Raw genomic sequence first — 22,596 nt, 5'->3', positions numbered from 1 at the left:
AATTTTTTTTTTTTTTTTTTTTTTTTTATTTCCAAAGAGTATGTACACTCTCTGGAGAGCTATAGAAAGAAAGTGAAAAAGCGCTTGCCATGGGCATGGCTACTCTTTAATCCCTTCTCTGTGGGATTTTGGGCAGCAAAACAAATACCTGGTATGTTTTTCAAGCTGTTGGATCTGGACTTAACTGTACAGTCAGCGATGGGGGATCCAGACACCTTACCCATCATGTCATGGACTGACCTAAATTCTGTCTTCTTAGTAGGCCACCACAATCACATTATAATAAATGAGAATGAAATACTTTAGACACATTTTTTTAGAGAGAGATTTCTGTTATAGAGTGCATGTGCTTGCCAGAGACACACAGAGAAAGAGAAAGTGAAAAATCACCCTGCCGGGGGGTGGCCACACCACAATCCCTTCTCCCTCCTCCTCCTGGTATTTTGGGCACACACGTCTGGCCTGAGTTTCAAGTCACCAGGTCAGGAACTCAAACTTGGGATGCTATCTTGATGACCAAAATCTGTATTGGAGAGCATGGAATGGAGATAAGGAGAGGAAAGAGAAAGGAGAGTAAAGACGGTGAAAACAATTTAAGCTGATATTTTGCTATTCAAGGTCATGACTAATTGTCTATTTTTCTTTGTGCCTGGATGTAATCATAGAACAAAACTCAACAGCATCTGTCACTTACATTAGTGCAACAGCCACCCAAATTACCTTTTTGACTCTACTTTCAGTACCTTCCAATTCATCCAGTTGAGAAACTTTTATTCTCATGACTATCCCTTTACATAAAGTCATAATTCAGATTCAATAAGTTGCTCAGAATTTTACGTACAACTCAATGATAACATGTATGGTAATATTTTTGATTGAACCAATATACAGTGTATTTTGGATGGGAAAATTCATTTTGTATGCTTTAATGATATGCAGTGATTAATAGTAAACTAAATAAATAAAAAATAATTGAACAAAAATCTAAAAATAAATGAAAAAGCATATATATATATATAGTCTGATAAATAAGTATGGAAGTAAACTATAAACTTTCTAATAAAAATGCCATTTAAATTTTAGTAAAATATATCTCACAACATGCAAATGCCCATACAACAGAAGACAGGGGAGAAGAGTTATGTGTCCTGATTCACATGACACAAAATGTGCACTCCTGAATTTCTATGTATTTTCTTAATTACATTTTGTTTAATTCTCACCTACACTGTTTCTAGCATCCTGCCGGGTGTTGAAAATACATCAGTAAATAAAGCAAATATAATCTTTGCTTTCATAAGACTTCTACTCTTAAGATAAAATTTGAAAAACAGAATAAAATATTATATATAATATAATAATAATAGCTTTGTTTTCATACATTTGCTAATAGACACTGTTGTATCTGTTAATATACACTGGTTGTTTTACTTTTTGCCTCTGATTTAAAGAAATTGCATAACCAGATCAACATTTTATGCTCAATCATTTTTTTGAGAAATGTCCTTACTTTTCTTGTTAATGCTTTTAAAATTTTATTTTATTTTATATTTTTAATCTTGAAAGGAGACTGGACAATGGAACTCATACTACATATAAGTTCAGTTAAACCCGTAAGTCCACATGATTCTGTTCATTTTTCTTTTGACGTAGTCTCCCATTGAATATCACTTAACTCTTGCTGAGCTCTGAAGTGCTATGCTAAATGTGGAATTAAATATATGCAAATTGAGCAAACTCCTCCTTGCCTGCCTCCTTTATTCCTGCCTCCAATACATATTTACTGGATTTCTAATATCCTGGCACTCACTAAATGATGAGGAAAAAGCATGAGAAAGACAGACTTTTTGTAATTTAATTATTTTAAACTTTGTAGTCTGGAGAGAGACAGATAGTGAATAAACAAAAAAAAATTTCGCATTTGATACATGTTGAAGAAATAACTAGAAAGTAGGGTGTGATGAACAAATTCAAGAAAATTTTACTTGACAATGATAGTCAAGAAAGGCCTCTGTGAGGAATGGATAAGAAGTCAAGATACTAAGAAAGTAAGAATCCAGTTATGGAATGATTGGAAAGGAAGACATTTTTCATCATGGGTAGCAGCCAGTGCAAGGACCCTGAAAAGAACTGAGCGTGATGTAATTTAGGAATTTTTCAAAAGCCCCACAAACTGGATTGTGGCACAACAGTTAAATGTGATGTTCTGTGAAGCTGACCCACTTGGGAAGGTTCCTGGTTTAAGTCTGGAGACCTTCCTGAGAATGCCAGACATGCTGTGCCCATGGTCAGGGATAGATTAAGGCAGGGGTAAATCATGTCATCAAGACCCTCCTGGAGGTGCTGTCTCTCTGACTCCCTCTCTCTCTCTCTCTCACTCATGGGAGAAATACACACATTTAAAACACATTAATTAATTAATTAAAAAAATTTAAAGACCCAGAGGGCTGAAGAACAGTGATGAACAAGGATGGCAAAGTTAGGAGGCAGAATTTAGGGGACAGGAAGTTACTTTCTAATGTATAACTTTACAGGTTTAGTAATGAATGTGAGTTCTATTCCAGGTAAGGCATTGGGATCAGGAGAAACATTCCCAATATTGGGACCAGCAGATGGTATAAGGGTTACATCGCTGGACTCCCATGTAGTCAACTACAGCTGGAGTCTCAGACCTGGTGGCTTAAACCAGAAGCATGTGCTTGTGTGCCCAATATCCCAAGAGGAGAATGGAGGAGAAGGGATTGTAATGTGGCCCTTTCCCCCCCAGGGGGTGATTTCTAGCTTTCTGTCTCTCTCTGTCTTTCTGGCAAGCACACAGGTCCTATAGAAAAAAAAAAAAAAAAGACAAAAAACAAAAACAAAACTCTCCAAAAACAAACAACAAAAATTTCCTATGTTAATATCATTGATTTCATTCTTTTTTTTTTCTTTTTTGGAGAGATTTTCGCTACAGGGCTCGTGTGGTCACCAGAAAGACAGAGACAGAGAGACAGAAAGCGAGAAATCACTCCCCAGGGGGGGATGGCCACGCCGCAATCCCTTCTCCTCCGTTCTCCTCTTGGGATCCTGGGCATGCATGCACATGTGCCCAGTGTGAGTTTAAGCCGCCGGGTCCAGTGCTTGAACCGCGGTCGACTACATGGGAGTCCAGCGACATAGCCACTACGCTAACTGCTGGTCCCTCATTGATTTCATCCTTAAAGAATAAGTGTGCCTATGTAATTTGGAAAATGGTGTGGGTTGCAATTTACCTATCAATTTTTAATGGCCTGGCTGTTACCTAATAACTAAATTGCTGACATTTAGTTTCCTTAGAGTTTTATATATGTCCTACAACAAAATCTTCCCAAGATCAAAACCAGCTATAGACACTCTATTATGTCAATGATTTGAAACAATAAATATATTGTGGGATTATTATGAAATTATATTTAACTTATTGGTTTAAACAGATGTATTTTTTTTTATAAAGCTTAGGAACATTAATGCATGTGCATTTATTTCCAATCCATAAAATGTATGGCTGAATTTAGTCTGTGTTCACAAATACAAAGGAGGGCGCTCTCTCATCTAAAACTCAGAAAGAGATTTTTAAAAGTACACACCAAATTAATTAAAAATACCAGTACTAGTTCATTAATAATATTTCTTCTCCCCAAAATTAAAAGAAAAATGTTAGACTCAAGTACCTTCTATCTTAGAATTAGAAAACTTTATGAGACTCTCATGTCAGCATATTTTGAAAAACCCGGTGATTCAGTTCATAAAATAATAGCTTCATTTTTGTGTTTTTTCTAAGTTATACAGAAAACTTTAACTTTTTTTGAAGTACAGTTATACAAACTTGAACACATCTGTAAATAAATTCTTATAAGTACTACCCAAATCTATACTGAACAGTTCTACCTTCTTCAAAACAAACCAAAAAATTTTCAGAAAACAAACAAGCAAAAAATTTTCTCATACTACTTCTTTGAACGCACACCTTCCCCTCATTTAAAAGTCCTTGCAACAACTGATTTGTTCATCACTTTTTTAAAGAGTATCATATAAAAAGAATCATACGTTTCACTTAACATTTGGCTTTGAGATTCATCTAAATTATTGAGGTGTCCAATAGGCATATAAAGAAAGATTCAACATCATTAGCCTCTAGTCATTAGGCAAATGCAAATTAAAAGCATGTTAATATATCACTGCTTATTTATCAGAATGAGTAAAATAAAAACAGTGCTGGCAAGAGTAAGTGTTAGTGAAAATGTGAAGTGACTAGTACTCTGGTACATTGCTAGTGGGAATTTAAAATATCTAATCTGGAGGACAATTGGTCAATTTCTTATAACATATACCTAACATACTATTCAGCATCCCCACACCTAAATATTTATATGGACTAACTAAAAACTTACATTCTGAATAATAGTCTTTGAAAAAAAACTGATTATCTAGCTAACTCTTCTCAGGAATTAATGCCTAGACATGACTATAATAAGTTTTCTAGACAAAATAGAGGTATTTTTCTTTCTTCAATCTGATTTTTAGAGTGCTCTCTTGATTTTATTAATCATAAACTTTTCAATGGTGTGACTCTATTTCGATACTAAAAAAACCTGAAAAAATAATAACAAGGTAGATGGGAGGGAGAAGCTTGGATTCCACGGCAGCCTTGTTTTATAACTTGTGTACCGTATTCTCCAAAATATGAATAGTAACAATTTAAGGGTTTTTGCTTTCTTGTATGATGAAAGATCTGAATTTGTAAATTGATAAATGATATAACATTGTTTTACTATTATATAATCTTTTTGTTTGCTGACTTAAAACATGCTTGAACTGGGTGTGAATTAGGATGACTTCAAGTTCCATTAGGCTTTCATTTTATTGTTCTATAATTCAAGGAATAAAAACAATTCTGGACTTTCCAAAATGCATTCCCAAAGTCCCAAAGTACAAATTGGTGCTCATTCTCAGTACAGAACTTATTTATTTATTTTTTTGTACAAAGCAATCATGCCAAGTGCTGAAAACAGTACCTAGCTCATAGGAGGGATCTGTGAATAAACATAAATGAGGGCTGGCTTGGTGGCCTGGTGGTTAAGGGGACTGAATCCCACATGGCTGACCACAGTTCAAATTCTAGTCCCTATGCCTTAAAAAACACACCATGTATGGGACCAGCAGGTGGCATGGTGGCTAAAGTGCTGGACACTCCCACCTCCCTGACCATGGTTTGAGTCCCAGACCTGGTGGTTTGCTTTCTCACTTTCTCTTCTCTCTCTCTCTGGTCAAATTAAAATAAATGAATGAATAAATAAAATTAAAAAAGCACCATATGCATGTGTGGGCATATCAAAATTCTGACACAATGGAAATGTGAAAGAGAAGAGAGTCTGGCATGACCACACCCATTTGAGGAAGGCTTTCCCCGGTCTCTTTCTTTCTCTGAGCTCCCTGCTTTTCTCTGGCCAGCACATGCACCTTCTGGCAAATACACACACACACAAACACATACACACACATAAATGAACACGAAATTTTCCTAATCTGAATTATTTATAATTTTTGTGTAGTTATTTAAATTCATATTATATAAGGACATATTAAGACTATTTGTATAATGGGAATAGGGAAAATTAAGAAAAAAGGAACTTACAATAAGAATAAAAAATAAAGATCAAACAAGACTTTATTAACTCTTGAAAGTGAAAAATAAAACCTTGATTATGAGAAAATATTCTTAAAAGCTTTGACCACAAGGAAAATTTTGGAATTTGTATGACTTGAACTAAAAGATCACGTCTACAGTACGAATTTTAAAAATAAAAAGATATATAAGTAAATAGAAGGAGAGAAAGAACAATTCTCAGAATTATGACTCAGTTTTACCAGCAAACGTTGCTAAAACTCCTATTGATAATGAAATTTTAAACAGCTACCTGAACAAATTAACTCCACAATTCCAAACATCTATTAAAACAAAATTTTAATAGCTCATTTCCTATTACTGTACAGCAGAACATACTATAGTGACATGAATGTTTTCATATATTTTTGAATACATTTTAATTTGATGCATTTAAATATGCATCTGACTATATACTGACATTGCATAGAACAGAATTAGCTGTCTTTCCCACACACTTGCTCACTATATCTTTTAAGCTATCCTAAATCTGGGGCAGTTTAATCTTTTGTCATGTGCTACATGAAAAGTACACAGAGGTCCTCTTAACCATTTTTGATCCTGTTGCAAATATGTAAAAAATTGTGCATGTTAATGTGTCTGACATTTTTATGCTAGAAAAAGGGCAAAGATTTTTATCAGTTGTTTCAAATATTTTATGTTCTAGAAGAAAATATCCTTATCCGTAGAAGACTTAGAAGTGAGTACAGAAGCCTACTCATAAATAAACTTAGTATCAAGTTGGAGGTACTGATAGACAGATTAGTCATATCTACCACATGAAAATGTTTTTTATTTTTTAAATTGTCTTGCATTGTTATTTAAGTGTTGGCTTTTTCTAGCTGTTCACATATTTTTTTTTTTTCCTCAAATAGATGAGAGGTGTTTTGATATCGCCATTATACCTTGCACTTTTTCCTATCTGTAACTGTGTCTCTCATGAAAGGGTCTTAAACTTGAACTGATGAACTGGAAGGTCAAGAAATCTAAATCTAAGACCTGCCACATTGCACAGCAGTCACAGAGGTTCAGCACTGTGCATAAGGAACCAGAGCCTATGTGTCAGACCACAGTTTAAGTCTGGGCCTGGCAGCTTGAAAAACACTGAGCATATGTAAGTTCATGTCTCAAATCCTACTGGGATGGAGAAATGGAGAAAGAAAAGATTGTGGTATGATCACACCTTACTGAGGGTTTCCCTCTCTGGCGAGTGCATCTGTCCTCCGACAGTTAAAAACAAAACAAAACATAAAAACAGGAAATAGCATTGTTTCCCAAATTCAGAAAACTTCATGTTTTTTGCTGCATCTTTGTGACTTCCTGTTATTTATTTACCAGGCATTTTTTGAAGCCAACTATCTTTCTTTCTAATATAATTTTTCATTTAATATATTTAATTAAAATAATAAAGGTGGAATCAGCTTCGTGATTAAATGCAAATGCAACATAAATTCAATGAAACTGGAACAATTTTCTCAAATTGTAATTATATATTGTTTTCTACCAGACATACTAAGCCTGCTATTGCTCTTTAGAAGATAGATTAGGAAATTGGAGACAGTGGCTAAAAGCAAATTAGAAATAAACTGAGATGATGTCCATAATATATGTGTCGAAAGAAAATTAAAAAGAGAAAAAATTTTAATAATGTGTTTCAATGTCTTTTACAGCTATGTGACACTTAAAATTGTCTTATTGGTGTTCTTAGTTTGGAAAACACCAACATGGGGTTATCTTAGTAAGGCATAAATACTGAAAATGACCTCTGACTTACTTAAGAGCAATAACAATTCTGATTATCTGCTCTAAAAAAAGAAAGCCAGGCAGCTTTGTCTAGCCAGCATTAGCTCTTAATTCTGAGTGTACGTTAGAATTCTGATATTTTGGTCCTATCTTATACCAAATAATAAGTATCTTAAGAGGTAGGGTTTTGCAGTGGCATTTTCTTTCTGTAAATTCTCCAGGGAATTTGAACATGCAGCTAGGGTTAAAAGCTATTGGTCTATATTCTATTTTAAATGTTTAGTGTGTGCTGAAAAATGTGCACTTTTTTTTTTTTGAGAGGTTTTTGTGCTTCCAAAAAGACAGAGGGAAACAGAGAGTCAGAAAGTGAGAAATCACCCCCCAGGGGGATGGTCATGCTGTAATCCCTTCTCCTCCATTTTCTTCTCAGGATCTTGCACACACATGCACATGCACCCCGTGTGAGTTTAAGCCACCAGGTCCAGGACTCGAACAATGGTCAACCACATGGGAGTCCAGTGACATAGCCATTACGCCAACTGCTGGTCCCAAAAGGTGCACTTTTAATGCATGGTATTCATCACATAAATGTAGAAGTGCAAAGTAACTCCTTTTTGATATATTTATTTTATTTTTTAATGGGAGGAAGAAAGAGAGAACTGTTTTTGATGGATGCTCCTGTTCTAGCCTCCCAGCTTGTCAGGACCACAAGCCCAGAACTAAACCCAGGCCTCCCATTGCAGTTGAGACCACTGTGCAATGGAGCCCTCCTGCTGGGCCATAATTCTTTTACTTTTTTTTTTTTTTTTTAAGATTTATTCATTTATTTATTTATTTATTTTTTGCCAGAGATTATATGTACTTGATGGAGAGAAAGAGACAGAGACAGAAAGAGGGAAAGTGAGAAATCACCCCTCAGGGGTGTGGGGATGTACACACCACAGTCCCTGTCCATTCTCCTCTTGGGGCTTTGGGCATGCATGCACACTCGCCTGTTGTGAGTTTCAAGCCACTGGGTCCAGAACTCAAACCATGGTCAGTTATATGGGAGTCCAACACCTTAACTGCCACTCCAAAAGCTCACCCCTGGGTCATATTTCTCATGGTAAGTAATTACATACTTCTTTCACATCAACTTCTATGGTTTGCATATTTTTTTGTGATTAGAATTGGTCTTAGATTTCTAGAGTCAGAACACAGCAAAAACTTCAGACACCCTGTGTACTTCTGGAGTGAAGAAGAGAAGCCCTCTGAATTACAGTGTCTTAGTTTGTCACCTTGTCATCATTACAGTCCATGGTCCAATAACAAGTGCAGTGTGTAAGTTTGAACACCTCATAAGAAACATTGCTGCATGAGATCAACATACCTTTGAATGCATTTCAGGCACTGCCTTTAGTAACTTCCATGTTAGTGTGTACTTTACGAAATGATTTTCCCGGTTTTCCCAAAGCCATTCGGGTTATAAAACCACATAGTACATAGTCCTAGTCACTTCACATTCTCACACTTTCATTTATGAAGGGATAAAATAAGCAAAAACAAAACAAAACAAAAAACCAAACAAAACAAAAAAACTACAAGAAGAGAGTTAACCCCGAGAAAATGGATATGAATAATATTTCTAAATATGACCTTGCATTGATGATTTTTTTCTGCTACACTCCCTGTCCTTAGTGAGCATTGAGCTTGCCTTCTCCACATTTTCCCTCCTCATCTCAGAGACCTCAATTTTTGGTTGGTATCTGCGAAGCCTACATGCTTTTTCGGGAAACTGATTCTAACTTTGATACTAGTGGTAGAACATATAATTAGACTGTGGTATTTAGTATATTCTTATTTTTCAACTATAAATTTCAGTTTCCTAGGTATGACACCATCTAGGCTAGTAATACACAAATGATTTTCTAGGATCTTTTAGAGAAGTGGAAATCTCACTTTCTCTTTTTTAGTTTTTTTTTTTTTTTCCATGGGGCACTTGTGCTCACTGGAGAGAGAGAAAGAGACAGTGAGAGTGAAAGTGAGACATCTCCCCTCCCCACCCCAGGAAGAATGGTGCAATCCCTTCACCTCCATTCTCCCCCAGGGATTTTTAGCATGCACACATATATGCCCGGCATGGAAATCAAACTCTTTTAAAGAGAGCTTTTGAAAAAGTTTCTCTTTCCTTTTTTATGAATAAACAAGAAAGCATAGAGGTAAAAAGTTAACAGTTTTGTGTAGACACATAGTCAAGCCATCTTTGGACTGAAGCTGATATGCAGGAATGAAAGAATAGATAGAAAAAAAAGCCAAGAATATAAATACATAGGCAACAAGCTATTCCTACTTCAGACCCTACAATGATACGTGGTGTGCCTCACAACTGAGTCTGAATATTTTGATATTTGTAGTTGAATTTATCTTAAGTAGTAAAATCTCATGGCATTTATTTAATATGGGTCACTGGTGGCAGTGAATAAAATAAACTAACCAGGTTAGCATTTTACGTATTGTTACATATACTGATAATTGATACTGATAATTGATTTGATTCAGTTAAATAAATGCATTTACCAACAATTGTTAGACAAATTTATAAGCAAAAAGAGTTAGGCCCAGAAAGTATAACATTCTGATAATCATAGTCCTACTTATAATAACTTTCTTACCTCATACTTTGTTCTTTTTTTTTTTTTAAACACTAATGTGTACACACCCATGCATAGAGCATTTCTTCCTAACAGGTTCAGCACAGATCACTTAGAAGTCCTTCATGGGAGGTGTAGATTTCAGACCAATAAGAAATGCTGTAGCAAAGGTCAGCTGAGGCCTTGGTGCTCCTGTGCATGGACACCACATTGTCTGTCAGGAACTTTCCGTTTCAATGTGGGATCTCCCCTTCCTGTAGTCACTTGCAAAATTTCCTATGCCCTGTGAGGATGAACGCTCACCTGTTCGCCTCTTCCCACACTTTCTTCCAAAGGTCACCTTTTGCAATGGTTGGAGGGCATCCTTGAAATGAACCCCCTTATAGATGTGCTGGGCTATTGCAGTATACATTGCTTCCAACCCAAGAAAGTTAAAATGAGGCAGCTTATCATATCTATTAAGTTAAATTGCAAACTTTGCATTTATTCCTCAGTGTGGGAGATCAAATCAGTGTCTGCAATGTTGAGTTTATGAAATCTGAATGTCATTAATGTTGTGCTGAAGGTGCCCTATCTCTTTTGGGGCTCAGCCATAAACTAATTTATTGTCCTGAGAGAAAAGGAGCTGAAGCAATCATTCATTTTGGATGATCTTACTGTTTGATGAGGGGATGGTAGCAGATTATTTAGTCCCAATTTCTAAACCTTGTGGCATAATGCTTAGATTTTTTTTTCTTTTTCTTCTTTTATTTTTTTAAGAGAGATTTTTTCTACAGGGTGAATGAGCTCGCTGGAGACCCAGAGAGACCCACCTCCCAGATTATTTAGTCCCAATTTCTAAACCTTGTGCATAATGCTTAGATTTTTTTTTTCTTTTTCTTCTTTTATTTTTTTTAAGAGAGATTTTTTCTACAGGGTGAATGAGCTCGCCAGAGACCCAGAGAGATGGTGAAAAACCACCTCCCTGAAGGATGTCATGCTGTAATCCCTTCTCCATTCTCCTCTTAGGATTTAGGGCACACACGCACATGTGCCCAGTGTGAGTTTTAAGCTTCCGAGCCTGGGACTCAAACTGAGGTTGACTACATGAGAGTCTAGTGGCATAACGATTAGGCCATCTGCTGGTCCCTTGGTGTTTTGCTTTTGGCAAGCCAAAGTACCTACTGGTGCCTATAATTGTGTTTCTTTATCTGAAAAAAGGGTATAATTATAAGAAGATGAATTTCCCAAAGATTAAATAATAGAATATTTTAAAACTCCTACAGTTACTCCTATAACATAGTGAATATTTGTCAGTAGCTATTTGGGACATTATTGCTTTCCTGAGGAAAACCAGTTAGCAAAAAAAAACTGATGCTTTTCACAAATTGGACACACGCTGCTGAAACTTAGAGTCTGATTATGGAGACAGATAATAGTCAATGAATACGCACTGTGAGAAGCACTATGAAACTATTTCCTGGTTGAACATACGAAGGATGGGATGGCCAATGAATGTAGATATGACAGAGTGAGATGGCCTTCATGAAGACATGATATTTGTGCTGAACAAGAAGGAGAAATAAGCCATGCCAAGTATTAGGTTGACAGATAATATATATATATATTCTCTCTCTCTCTCTCTGAGATATAAATTATAGTATAGATAGGTAGATAGAGAGAGAAAGAGAGAGAGAGAGAAGACAGTATATGTAAAGTTATGGTGTCTAGCTTGGTTTCTGGAACTCAAGGAACTCTCATTTAACATGGTCATGTTAAGTAATAGGACATTCCTGTGTTAATGATGCTTTGGGGTGTGGATTCCCACTGGACTCTATGACTGGGTGCAAATTTAGAATAACAGGGGATGTTTACAAGTGCAGTAAAAGGAAGGAAGAGAGATTTACAAGAATAAGCAGTGGGTGGGACCAGCAGATAGCGTTATGTTTTATTTAGGCCCTGGACTCCCACACGGCCAACTATGGTTTGAGGACTGGACCTGGCAGCTTGCTTCCTCACTTTTCCTCTCTCTGGTGACTGCACATGCTCTATAACAAATTAAAAGAAAATAATAACCAATAAGATAAAATAAATAATTCCTTAAGGGAAAATAAAAGAATAAGCAATGGATATTCACAACTTACAGGAAATAGTAACCAAGCAGAAAATCCAATGCATGCGGATTTTTAAATGGATTTATTTGTTCATTCATTTATTTATTGCATTTAATCACTGTATATCATTATAGCATACCAAGTGAATTTTCCCACCATGAATACATTGTATATCAGTCCAATCTGATATACATTGTAATCAACAGACTTCTTTCCATTATGGAGATCTTTTCACTAGAAAAGATTTGAAGGTATCATTCTCCTGTATTGGGAGATTTATTTTGACATATAAAATACTTTGCATATGATTCATTGCATCTGCAAAATAAAAGTAAGCCAACACTTGCACCAACAGACTATTAGTGGTTCTTTAAAACACGTTTTTAAAATTTCTCATCCTAATGTTTGCTATCCTACTGTCTGGGGAGAGTATAAAGATTAGATTACTCTCCCCCACACACTAAACTTTGAGTTTATTACATCTATTATAATCTGAATTACTCAGACGAAAATTTTAAATTTCAGAAATTGCATGATTGTCCTTTAGAGTGTCAAAAAAAACCCCCAAAAACTAGTAATCTGAATTACTCAGACGAAAATTTTAAATTTCAGAAATTGCATGATTGTCCTTTAGAGTGTCAAACCCCCCCCCAAAAAAACTAGAGTATATACTGAAATCCAAATATTTAGAATCTTCTACATTATTCTGAGTAACCTATCATTGAACAATATTTATCCAGTCTTCTTTTACATGCCACTTTCCCTGCCTAAATATTTATTTCTAACCACAAACATGAATTCATGTTTGTAATAATGTCTAAATTCAATTTGTGAATAAAGCAATGAGGATATAAAAATGTGGATATAAAAATGAATAATCCACTCTATAAGATGGAAATTCCATTTTAGAAGATCTAATGCAAGAACCTGTACATCTGTATTTGTCTAAAGCCCACACAAGTACACACACACACACACACACACACGCACACACACAGAGCCCAGAGCAAGTTCAACTGATCTAACCACTCCATGACTGAGATTCTCAAAGTTTAGTATGTATATTAGTTACTTGTAGAATTTATTAAAATAAAGACTGATTCTGATTCAGGAGTCTGAGTGGGTCTCAGAGATTCTGCATTTTTAGCAAACTCCCGGAGATGCTAATATTGATGCTGCTGGTTCAATGCTCTTGATCAGACGATTAGCACATCTTTGAAAGCTTTCAGAAATGAACATTTCACAATTTTTCTCACACTTCTCTCAGAAATTATCAATAAAATGTTCTTCAGGATGGTTAGCTAATTTAAGAGTAATTTCTATTCTACTCCTTTTTCACTATAAGAAATGGTTAGCTAATTTAAGAGTAATTTCTATTCAATTCCTTTTTCACTATAAGAATTTTTTTTTTTACTATTAAAAAGCATCAGGGCAAGTGATAATGTGTAAAGGCTACCATATTCAGGAAGGAACCTGGAAGTTCAAGTTATGTTTGCTTTCAGTCCATTAAACTGGGTCAATTCTCTCAAATTATGATTGATCTATTTATGCCCAGATTTTCTCATGGAGTTTACAATTCCATAGAATATCTCACATAATAGTAAGACAACTTCCTCTTCCTCCTCTTGTTCCTCCTCCTCTTCCTCTCCTTCTTCTCAGTTTATTGACTTCTTCTGAGAGAGAGAGGGTGGTAACTCCAGTGTGACCTTTAGGTCATGATCTACTCCAGCCTCTGTCAGCCCAGCAAGTCTAAGGAGGCCCTGAGACACAAACCTGGGACCTTCCTATGTGCATCCATCCAGTCAGTTCCCACTGCACACAATCTGGCTCCGTGGTCAGGCTTTTGTATTTCTTGATAGCCAACCCTGTGAATACAAAGGTTCTTACCTTCAAATAATTCTAGAGAAACAACCAAAATTAAATGAGGAAACTTCTTTTATTTTTTTTTTATTTTTAAAGATAAATTTGGAAGCAATCCCAGAGTATGCATTGGCCCCTTTAATTTAGGCTTCAACTGGAAAAGATGTAGAGAAGAAAAACTTCACTTATTTCTAATGTAGGGGGTTATTACTTTCTTCCAGGAAAATATCTAGTTTTCCGTCCTCTTTGCCCATGTCAGGTAAAAGCCTTTACAGCACCAGCTCTGGACTCAGTTTAGGTGGATTCAGGTTCTAGTTACACAATTGCAGCTATTTTGGTAAATCTGACAGTGATTACGATTATAATGGAGCTATCATTAAGGCTATATAGCAGACACTGTGATAAGCAGCTAACACGTCTTAACCTCACACAAGAATATGATATAACTACTAGTATTGACTCTCTTTCTTATCATATTGTTATTGAGTCGTACATATTTCTGGGCACAGTGTATCTGATCATTGTAATCAATGTATCTGATTCTTAGGCATGTATTCAGTGAGCAATGATCAGATTGGGATACTAAATATATCTACCATTACAAACACTTAGTACTCTGAAGCTTATGAATATCCAAAATCTTCTCTGCCAGCTCTTCTGAAATATATTGGGTCGTCAGAAAAGTCATGATGCATCTTTGAGTAGAAAAATAGTCATGGCTTTTCTGACGATCAAGAACTTAGAATTCTCACCAGGATAGTCGCTCGACTGTGCTCTAGAACTCTGGAACTCATTGCCTGCATCTACTTGCTACTCATATCTGTTAGCCAAGCTCTCTCCGTCCCCTCCCTCCTGACCCTCCTTTTCTTCCCAACTTCTGGTATCCATCAAGTTACTCTCTACTTCTGTGTAATTGAATCTTTGTTTCCACTAGTGAACAAGAATATATGGTATTTGTCTTTCAGTATCTCACTCATTTCCCTTAGCCTTATCTTCATTAATATGAGAACGTTGAATCTTAGCCAGGTTAACAATTTGTCCAGAGGAAAGACTTGAATCCAGAAAGTTGACCTAGTACTTCCTAAATCTCCAGTACCTTCTCTTAAGTTCTCTGTTTAATAGCAAAACAGAATGTCCAAGAGTTTGAAAAAAAATGTCACTGGTACTTTTATATGAAATAATCAATTAGACTGTGTTTTGGGAACCAATAGGTGATGATGTTGAGAGACTTATTGGTGCAATTTTGGAAAGCAGCACTCCTTCTTAGCAAACATCTTTCATTTTATCACTTAGTCTCTTTTCCTTGCTAGTCTGTCAGGTAATAGTAATAACAGTAATAAAGTATTATTACTCTCAGATTATTTATTTATTTATTGGTATGAGGAGATGCTATAAACAAGCAAGCTAAATGATCTAATACATCTGCCCTATCCCTTGAGGAAAATTGAATAAGGTTCATATGTTCCTCAGACTTGAGGGAAGGAAGGAAAGAGATTTTTTGTGTGTGTGAAAAAGCACTTTGGCAAAAGTGATTTAAGTGGTAATAGATTCCATTGTGATGACATTTGAAAAACCAATTATAGTCTTTTTCAGTAAGTTTTTGGAGATACTTGAAATTTTCTTTGCCAGAAAGCTTTATTTTTATTATTATTATCTTGGATTGCTAAGATTTGGTTATAAGATTAGAGTTCTATTCGGCAGAGTTGAGCTGTGCTTTAGAGAACTGGTGAGATGAGGCCTCGCAGAGAGCTCTGTGCCTGCACTGAGGCCTTCTCTGAGAACTGGCTGAACCATTGCTCAGTCTATTTTTTTAATCCCACAATGAACATGTTGTTTTAAATTAATGCTTGTTCACTGTCTTTATGCTCACTGAAGTGCTAGGTATAAGACACTGGCTGTTATGGTTTTCTGGGTGTGTTTTAATAGTGTTTCCTATTCATAAAGCTTTTAAGTTATAAAAAGAGAAGGCTATCATACATACTTCCATATGAAATTCATTCATGCCAGTGATTACTCTTAAAGTTCATCTTCCATTCTTTTATTAAAACCAGATTAATCACTTAAACACCTTTCCCCTGCAATATTTAGTAATCTATCTATACACACACACATGCACATTCACACACATATCTAAACAGCTTACATATATTTAAGCTAACTAGCTATCTCAGTATATTCTAGCTACGTTGTGTAGCTACATTATATGTATTTATATATTTATACCCATTGATGCTTATGGACTTCAAAAAGCTCATGGAAAGTAGAATTAAAAGATGAATTTATTTTGGCACAAAAAGTTTTGAAATCTATGGATAGCTTTTTTTAAAATACACATTGTCCATGAACTCTTTGAAGAACTCACCACTTCCTACATATATGGTAGTATGGGCATATGTGTGTATGCTGACTGTATGTTTTATATATATAACTGCAATGTTATATTTATATATATGTAATTATGACAGCATCATTGAAGAAAGGTGATATATTTGGTTTGAGAATATAAATATATTCAGCCTAATGTGGGAATGATTTAGTATCTGACAAAATCCTTTCTATACCATATGTTTAGGCAAATAAACTGAAGATAAGACCAAAGTGAGAAACTTTATATTTTAATTTTATCCTAAACCACAGTAATAACCAAAATATGCTCTGCATTGATAAAAATAAAACTGGTATTTTTTTACTAGGATTTCTATTATCCCTAGATCTGGGAGACATGGTCATCTTGTGTGGGGGACATCAGGACATTGGAACTTAGGACAGGAGAATTAGTACATTATAGAAATTCTGATCTTCTTCCAAAGGCACCCTTAGCTTTGAGCCCACTGTGTGTGTTTGTGTATGTGAAGGGGGTGGTTCTGACAAGTTTGGGCATATGAGATGGAGTCTCAGGATATTGTGTGGCCCTTTGATCAGCCAAATGGGTAATTTCATTTCTATGATTATAGCACATTAGCCATTAGTAAGAGTTTCCAGCTTAGAAGCCTTTCCTACAACAAAGAGTGGTTTAAAGTCTGCAACTACATTTTTCTTCATAGTACCAGCTTCTTAACAACCAAAGATAAATGAACCGCCCTTGCCTTCAGTGCAAGTAAGGGGGAAAAATACACACGCACACACCCTGGGGGAAGCAAAAGCAGCAAGACGGCTCTCTCCTCAGTAATTCAGAGAGAGGGGAGAGGCACGTCTGGCAGTTTGTGGGAGTGAATCTAATTATCAGTCTCTTACGTTCATTAATAGGTTGGAGCAAGTTAACTTCTCAAAGGAGGAAGAAGTAGACATTATGCTTAAATGCTTAGACTACATTATGATCATTTATGCATCACTTTCACAAAAATAGTTCTTTTATAAGTCCTTCACAAGGCTGGGCAGGTAGGCAGGGAGAACATCAAATACAGGAAATGAAAAAAATAACTGGTAAAATATGATGTATTTATAGACGGGAGAGCAGAGGATTCTCAAAGGCTGCAGAGTACATTTTAATAAATTTTTATTTCCAGCCATGTGATTTTTATCAGACTGTCAGGTGAGAATTTATACTGTTTTATACATTCCTGTAATCCTGCTTCATTTCTCCTTTTCTGCCAGCGGGTCTCTGGACAGAAAGCAATCTGAGTGTAATCTAGTTGTGCATGTGTGTGTGTGTGTACATGCGTGTATGTATTTATTTCCTGAGAGGGAGAAACACACAGAGAGAAAAAGCACTCTCAACGAGATCTCATGCCTTGATCCTCTTCCTCCTAGCCACTCACAACCATGGGAAGCAATGCCCAACAAGTGAAGGTCAACCAGGAGCCAAACTTGTAATCTTCCATATGGATCCAGCTTCCCTTGAGTCTTATGTTACCACTGTGACCACCAAACTGACCCTAAATCAATATTTCTTGACCAATATTTTTGTTCTCTTAGCTTCACTAGCCAGAAATCGGATGATGACTATGAAGATTATACTTCAAACAAAACATGGGTCTTAACACCAAAAGTTCCTGAGGGTGATGTCACTGTTATCTTAAACAACCTGTTGGAGGGGTATGACAATAAACTTCGACCTGACATAGGAGGTATGTTAAAGCGTTTCGTAGTGTGCTTTAGTTAACACATAGACATGTCTATCCTATTAGAGGGAAACATCAGCATATTTTAAGGGCCAGAAATATTTCAATGATAATTTTATTATATGTTATACAAATAAATATAAAACATAAAAATAGCATTCGGTTCTGGGGGCAAGAGATGTTGCAATACGTTTAAAATAAGGAAATATGATTTTCAAGTAAAGCTTGAGAGCTAGAAATTCAAATCTGTCTTTATAGACTAGACAGAGGTTATAGAACTGTATTTACAACCCATTTAAGAAATAATATAAAAAAACTCAAACAAGATAATAATAATATATGGTAAAGACAGAATATATTGATCATTTATTGCTGAGTAACAAGTAACCACAAAATCTCTGTGGCATAAAATAATAAGCATTTATTCAACAGGTCACCAGTGGGTGGGCTAATCTAGTCCAAGCCAAGCTGAGGCTGCTCCTCTAGGGCAGCTGTGCTGAGTGAGTTTCCCTCTACCTGTGGGACTAAGAAAATAGATAGGAGAGGGAACCAGCAGTTAGCGTAAGGCTATGTCGCGGGACTCCCACGTAGTCGACCGCAGTTTGTGTCCCGGACCCGGTGGCTTAAAACTCACGCTGGGTGTGTGTGCGTGCGTGCCCAAGATCCCGAGAGGAGAATGGAGGAGAAGGGATTGCGGCGTGACCATCCCCCCTGGGGGGTGATTTCTCGCTTTCTGTCTCTATGTCTCTCTCTGTCTGTCTGGCGAGCGCACGCGCCCTACAGTGAAAACCTCTCCAAAAAAAAAAAAAAAAAGAGAATAGATAGGAGAATCCTTCTCTACCCATGGAACTAGTAGACTAGATAGGGGTCCTTCTCATGACAATAGAAAAGAGCAACTGAGGAAGTAAAAGCCCATAAGGTTTGATGCTTAGGTTTAGAACTCATTTTTATCTCTATATTATTAGCCAAAGCAAGTCAGATGGCCAAGCTCCAAGTTCAGAGAGAGCAGAGTAGCCTTTCTGAGGTAAAAGAAGGAATGTGAGTGTGAATAATAATGAAGAATTCAATTCACCACAAAGTATTAGGGCATGGACCTTTCAAGGAAAATTGATAAAGATGAGAAAAATGTATTTGTCGAATGGAAGCCTAGAATGATATTATGATCATTTGTTCATTGTTAAATGAAAATGAAGCACATGCATGTAGTTCTACAGATGTTTGATATTAGCCTTTTCTGACACATAGCTGAGCCATGGGTTTCCATAGAGTTTCCTCGTACTGTCTGATGGAAATACAGCAGCCAAGTCACTAAGGAAGATAGATTTTGTGTTGATTAGAGATGTGAGAGGATAAAGTGGCCAGCAAAAAATCAGTGGGTAGCACTGTTTCAAAAGCAATTCATATCACTGTGGGTCTTTGTGTGGACTTTCTGTTTCTAATGCCTATTTTTTTCTTGAGTCACTAAGTAATTATTTTTCTATATGGGTCAAGTCAAATTGCAATGCCCAAATAGATGCCAGAACTTGAAAAATGGCAAAATTTAAGATAATCTCAGAGAAGGAAGAATGAAGCCAACTAAGAGAAGTACTTTCTGGCACCTTCGTTTTTTGCAGTTTTAGAAGAGTAATCAGTTTCAAAACACTGCTGTGCTTGTTTTTTTCATTTACATGCTTCTAGGGAGATACTTCTTTGAATGCAAAATAGTTATTCAAATGTAGTGAATTACTAACTGATGCCAAATTAAATGTGAATAAATAACTTCTAATTTAACTAAGTAAATCTGTTCTAGAAAACAAAGACGACCACGTTACAGTTTTGTACCTCTCCACATGCACGTATCTCTTGGGTTCTCTTTACAGTGAAACCAACATTAATTCATACAGACATGTATGTGAATAGCATTGGTCCAGTTAATGCCATCAATATGGTGAGTTTTATAATAATTTTTTTTATTAACATGTTTGAGAGGAAATGTGACACATGGGAATAGAAAGAAACGTGTAATAAAAGTTGATTCAAGGCATTGGAAGAAAAAGTTAGTCCTTTAGGTTTTTTTCTTTCTTAAAATATGAAGATAATTAAATTTTGGCAATTTTTTATGCTATTATATGTGATCATTTACATGCATAATATATATATGTATATATATTTAATTAATTTGTGTAACTATGGTACACTATTAAAACTCTGTAATCATTGGATACTTGCCAAGTGCCACTTTCTACAATATAAAGAACCATAGTCTACTAATGTCTAGAGTATTGACAGTGTTGAAGTAACATAGTTCACTTTAAATAAGAAATAGTGAATCAGATGTAGTAATAACTTTGTTCTTGTATAACACTTTCTATCAAATCTGAGATGGGAGATTAAGCTACAGTCCATATTAGACATGATAGAGTAGAATGGAGTACAATATAACATTATATAATATTAGCACACAGTAATATAATACAGTATCATGGAAAGTGTTTACCAGGCTAGCAATCAATAAAGATACTACATTAATTCAGAGAAAGAATGATAAGAAACTAATTAGTCTCAAATGGGGTGATGAGATAGTATATCTACCTGTATACTCCCTGAAAATCAGTTAGATTCTTAACTATTAAAAACATTCTGAGTATTACTTCTTTACACTAAAATTCTCTGAACCATGAGTATTCTGTTGTAAATTATGACTAACAAGAAGAAGGCATGGTGGTGTATTTACACTTTGAACTCTTTTGTGTTAGGAATAATTGTCCCAAGATCACTATTCGTGAAATTTCAGTGTTAAGAATCAAAGCTTTTCGTCTGGGGGTTTTTGGCCACCACATAGATCCACAGTTATTTTATTACTCTAACTACTGCAACATCACTAATTAGTTGAAAAGGATTTAATAAAATAGGTTCCCTCTCATTAGCTGTAGACTTCAAATATGGAACTAAATGAACAAACATGGTATGTCTTATTCAGTGGAAATGGAGTCGATTACGATGAGACACATTGGCAGGAGGTGCAGGGGAATGACAGAACAATGGGAATGAGGAGAAAGGGGAATACTCTAGACTGATCCTGAAAAGCTGTATATTCATGAGAAAATTGATAATCACCCTGGTTCTGTATGTAGTCAACATAAAATGGTGATAGTGCTAGGAAATTGGGACAATGTGGAAGTGGATGTTTCTCCCATCCCTGATCTCAAATTCTAAGAACACTGACTTTTTTGGTTAATTTTTCCATTTAAAAACATGATTAAAATCAAGTTATAAAGGAACCAGTAGACAGTGTAATGGTTACATCGCTGCACTCTCACTTAGTCAACCAAGGTTCGAGTCCCAGACCCATAGCTTGAAACTGACGCTGGGTGCATGTGTGCCTGCCCATGATCCCAAGAGGAGAATGGAAGAAGAGGGATTGTGGTGTGGCCATCCCCCTAGAGGGGAGGCAAATTTCTCACTTTCTTTTCTCTGTGAGCACACATGACATACAGTGAAAATATCTTTTTCTAAAAAAAAAAAAGAGATATAAAAAAATGAAATATATAACTAGGAATAGTTCATTGGAATGATGTTCATACCAAATAATTTAAACTGTTTTTATTGTAATTGTTTATTATATATTTTTTATAATGTGATTTATTAAATGAGATGATACATGAAAATGTTTAGCCAGAGGACTAGCACACAATTTATAACTGATGAATAATAACATCTACAAGAATAAAATGGTAGTATCCTTTTTTATTAACAACTGGGATGACAATGATGGTGATGAATGGAATTGAGAAGTAATGAATCTTGGTGTGAACAGAGTTGGGAGTGACCTAAGTAATTGGATTAATGGGTTATTTGTGAAGATGAAAGTAATGAGGTCTAAAAGTAAGGGCATTTTCCCAGAGACTACCTCTAAATATGATAGCCGACGTCAGAGTCAGGTTTTCTGTGCATTCTTTTCTGTCCTCATACTACCTAACCAGTTAGGTTCTTCAGGATCCTCATTTTACCATGAGACAACTGAGATGAGGACTTTCTTGAGTTTTCTGGGTTCAGTTGTGCTCTGCAGTAGTGGTTCTGAACCTGGGCAGTTGTTTCCCCAGGAGACTTTTGGCAATGTCAGAAAGTTATTTTAGTTGCCACAGCCTGGTGAGAGGGGAAGTGAGGTGGAGGAGATGCTACTGGCATCTGGGGAGTAGAGGCCAGGGATGCTTTGAAATATCCTACAGTGCACGGGCCAGCCCTCCACAGCAAAGAATTAGCTAGCTCAAAATACCATGACCAGCTTGAGCCAGCCAAGTGGCATAGTGGTTAAGGTTGCTGGATCCCAAATGATTGCATGCATAATTCGAGTCCTGGACATGAGAGCTTGGAAAACATGCTGGGCACATGGGCATGTACGTCCAAAATCCAGAGAGGAGAGTGGAGAATAAATTGTATCACCCCTAGAAGGTAATTTTTCACTTTCCTTTTCTCTCTTTCTGTTTCTCTTCTGCAAGCACACATGTTCTATAGCAAACACCCACACACATAATATATATATATAT

General features: G+C 36.0%; 1 protein-coding gene across 2 annotated transcripts in view; it reads left to right on the top strand.

Moving 5' to 3' along the window:
- The window catches only part of GABRG2 (gamma-aminobutyric acid type A receptor subunit gamma2), a 111,335-nt gene that overhangs the window by 14,316 nt on the left and 74,423 nt on the right, over positions 1 to 22,596 (top strand). For both annotated transcript variants that reach the window (XM_006165052.2, XM_006165051.2), the window contains exons 2-3: positions 17,925 to 18,076; positions 19,930 to 19,997. In XM_006165052.2, the coding sequence (XP_006165114.1) occupies positions 17,925 to 18,076; positions 19,930 to 19,997 (220 nt within the window). The remainder of the gene's footprint in view (positions 1 to 17,924; positions 18,077 to 19,929; positions 19,998 to 22,596) is intronic.

The sequence above is a fragment of the Tupaia chinensis genome, unplaced genomic scaffold, assembly GCF_000334495.1.
Source record: "Tupaia chinensis unplaced genomic scaffold, TupChi_1.0 Scaffold143796_1, whole genome shotgun sequence".
NCBI classification, from domain to species: Eukaryota; Metazoa; Chordata; class Mammalia; order Scandentia; family Tupaiidae; genus Tupaia; species Tupaia belangeri.
This window is presented reverse-complemented; position numbering and strand designations above follow the sequence as displayed.